Genomic DNA, 2,769 nt, shown 5'->3' with positions numbered 1-2,769 from the left:
CCTGCCCCTCCTCCGGCGACAGTGAAAGTTCGGTATAAAGGGCTGAGCGCGTTGCCGTACGTGCACAGTGGAAGTGTTGAAGTGACTATGGCAACTGGCAAGGGTTTCGTCCGGAGTGCGGTGAGTTCAGAGTGAGATGTGTGTTTTTTTTTTTTCTTCTTCATCTTTTTTTCTCGATGTTTGAAGTGTAGAGAGTGTTGTGATGGTGTGTGCGTGGGATTCATTAAGGGTTTGCGTGTGTTAATGCGATTTTGATGGGCTGATGGGTTCATTCGGTGAGATATTGTAGATCTTATACTTTTTTGTCTGTCTGATTCGACTGTCATCTCGAAAAAAGTATATATGTTTATATATACATATACATTACATGTATATACATATACATTATATGTATATACATATATATATGTATATATATATGTATATGTATATATATATAAATATATATGTGTGTGTGTGTGTGTGTGTGTGTGTGTGTGTGTGTGTGTGTGTGTGTGTGTGTGTGTGTGTGTGTGTGCATATATATTATACATACATATATATATACAATATATAATATATATATATATATATATATACAAATATATATTAAGGTTTCGGACATCAACTACTGTGTACAGTAATATATATATATATATATATATATATATATATATATATATATATATATATATATATACATATATATACATATATATATATATATAAACACACACACACACTGTGTAGAGTAATATATATATATATATATATATATATATATATATAAACACACACAGACAGACACACACACACACACACACACACACACACACACATACACACACACACAAACACACACACATACGCACACACGCACGCACGCACGCACGCACACACGCACGCACGCACACACACACACACACACGCACACACACACACACACACACACACTCACACACACACACACACACTCATATATATATATATATATATATATATGTATATACACATATATGTATGTATGCATGTATATATATATATATTATGCTAATAAATGGGAAATATAGAATATAAATATATGTTGCCAAGAACACGTAATGTTACTTGTTAGCCGAATATTCATAAAGATTCGCTCCAAAATCCTTTACCGAGATGAAGTGATTAACGGTAAACTTTGGCAAATCGCCATCACGAAGAGAAAGAGGGAAAGGGGGTGGGGGAGGAGGGGGGAGGGGGAGGAGGGGGAGGAGAAAGAGGGAGAGGGGGGGGCGGAGAAAGAGGGAGAGGGGGGGCGGGCGGAGAAAGAGGGAGAGGGGGGGGGGGGCGGAGGAAAAGGGAGGAGGAGGGGAAGAAGACGAAGGGAAGGGAAGTGGAGGGAGGAGCAAGAAGAAGGAAAAGGCTAGAGGGAAAGAGAGAAAGAGAAGAGAGAGGGGAGAAACAAAGAAGAGAAGGAGGACAGAGTAGGGGATGATAAGCACAAAATAATTTTCTTATTTTCCATTCTTCTTCTTCCCGTCTTCGCTTTCCCTCCTGATTTCCTTCTCTTTGTTTCATTCCTCTTTTATCTCCAACCTTGCTTCTCCCCTGTAATTATCTTCTATTCTTGCCTGCAATCAATCTTTCCTCCATGCCTTCTCCCCCTTTCTTCTCATTTTTATCAATCGATTTTATCAAGAAATCAGCAGTATCTTACGCACTACAATCTTAAACAAACAAACAATCAAGATAAACAAGATTTAACACTTTGATACCAAATATAATTTACGCATTATCTTCATATCTCACTTTGATGGATAGTGAGAAAATGTAAAGAAAAAAAAAAGTATAATTGTGTTGTTTTACCACGCGAATAAGCTTTAAAAAAAAAGACAAGCATCGCAGTGCACTGACATTACATTTTTCTCTAATGCATTTGCGGGACGTGGGCTTTGTTATTGCAGTTTATATCACACGTAAAATATTTAATTTTGATTGTGGTTCAGTTGCTGAAATATCTTTTACCAGAACTTTAACGTTCTAACATTCGCAATAGTAATTGCGTAACAGCTCTACGAAACCCACAGTATCTTCCCTTGAAGAAAAAAGTAATAGCAAATAAAACATCTCCGGTTCCGTGAACGTGTTAAGTAACACGAAGCAAAAATATAGCACGTGTCGTTGCCAACTGAGCGATTCGAGCCGACCACGGAAGGGTCGAATCGTTCATGCGTGCGCGAACGCATGCACGCATGCATGCACACACACACACACACACACACACACAGGAAGACAAAAAGTGAGAGAGAGAGAGAGAGAGAGAGAGAGATACAGACAGAAAGTGAGAGAGAGAGAAAGAGACATACAGACAGAAAGTGAGAGAGAGAGAGAAAGAGACATACAGACATAAAGTGAGAGAGAGAGAGAAAGAGACATACAGACAGAAAGTGAGAGAGAGAGAAAAAGAGACATACAGACAGAAAGTGAGAGAGAGAGAGAAAGAGACATACAAACAGAAAGTGAGAGAGAGAGAGAAAGATATATCCAGACAGAAAGTGAGAGAGAGAAAGAGACATACAGACAGAAAGTGAGAGAGAGAGAGAAAGAGACATACAGACAGAAAGTGAGAGAGAGAGAGAAAGAGACATACAGACATAAAGTGAGAGAGAGAGAGAAAGAGACATACAGACAGAAAGTGAGAGAGAGAGAAAAAGAGACATACAGACAGAAAGTGAGAGGGAGAGAGAAAGAGACATCCATACAGAAAGTGAGAGAGAGAGAGAAAGAGACATCCAGACAGAAAGTGAGAGA

At 38.6% G+C, this 2,769-nt stretch overlaps 1 protein-coding gene across 1 annotated transcript in view; it reads left to right on the top strand.

Annotated features, from left to right (window-relative positions):
• LOC125031425 (extensin-like) overlaps nucleotides 1–2,769 on the top strand; it is a 20,722-nt gene continuing 17,953 nt past the window's right edge. The window contains exon 1 of the mRNA XM_047622146.1: nucleotides 1–120. Coding sequence (XP_047478102.1) covers nucleotides 88–120 — 33 coding nt within the window. The 5' untranslated portion in view covers nucleotides 1–87. The remainder of the gene's footprint in view (nucleotides 121–2,769) is intronic.

The sequence above is a fragment of the Penaeus chinensis genome, chromosome 13 (assembly GCF_019202785.1).
Source record: "Penaeus chinensis breed Huanghai No. 1 chromosome 13, ASM1920278v2, whole genome shotgun sequence".
NCBI classification, from domain to species: Eukaryota; Metazoa; Arthropoda; class Malacostraca; order Decapoda; family Penaeidae; genus Penaeus; species Penaeus chinensis.
Note: the sequence above shows the minus strand (reverse complement) of the source record. Positions and strands in the feature narration are given on the sequence as shown.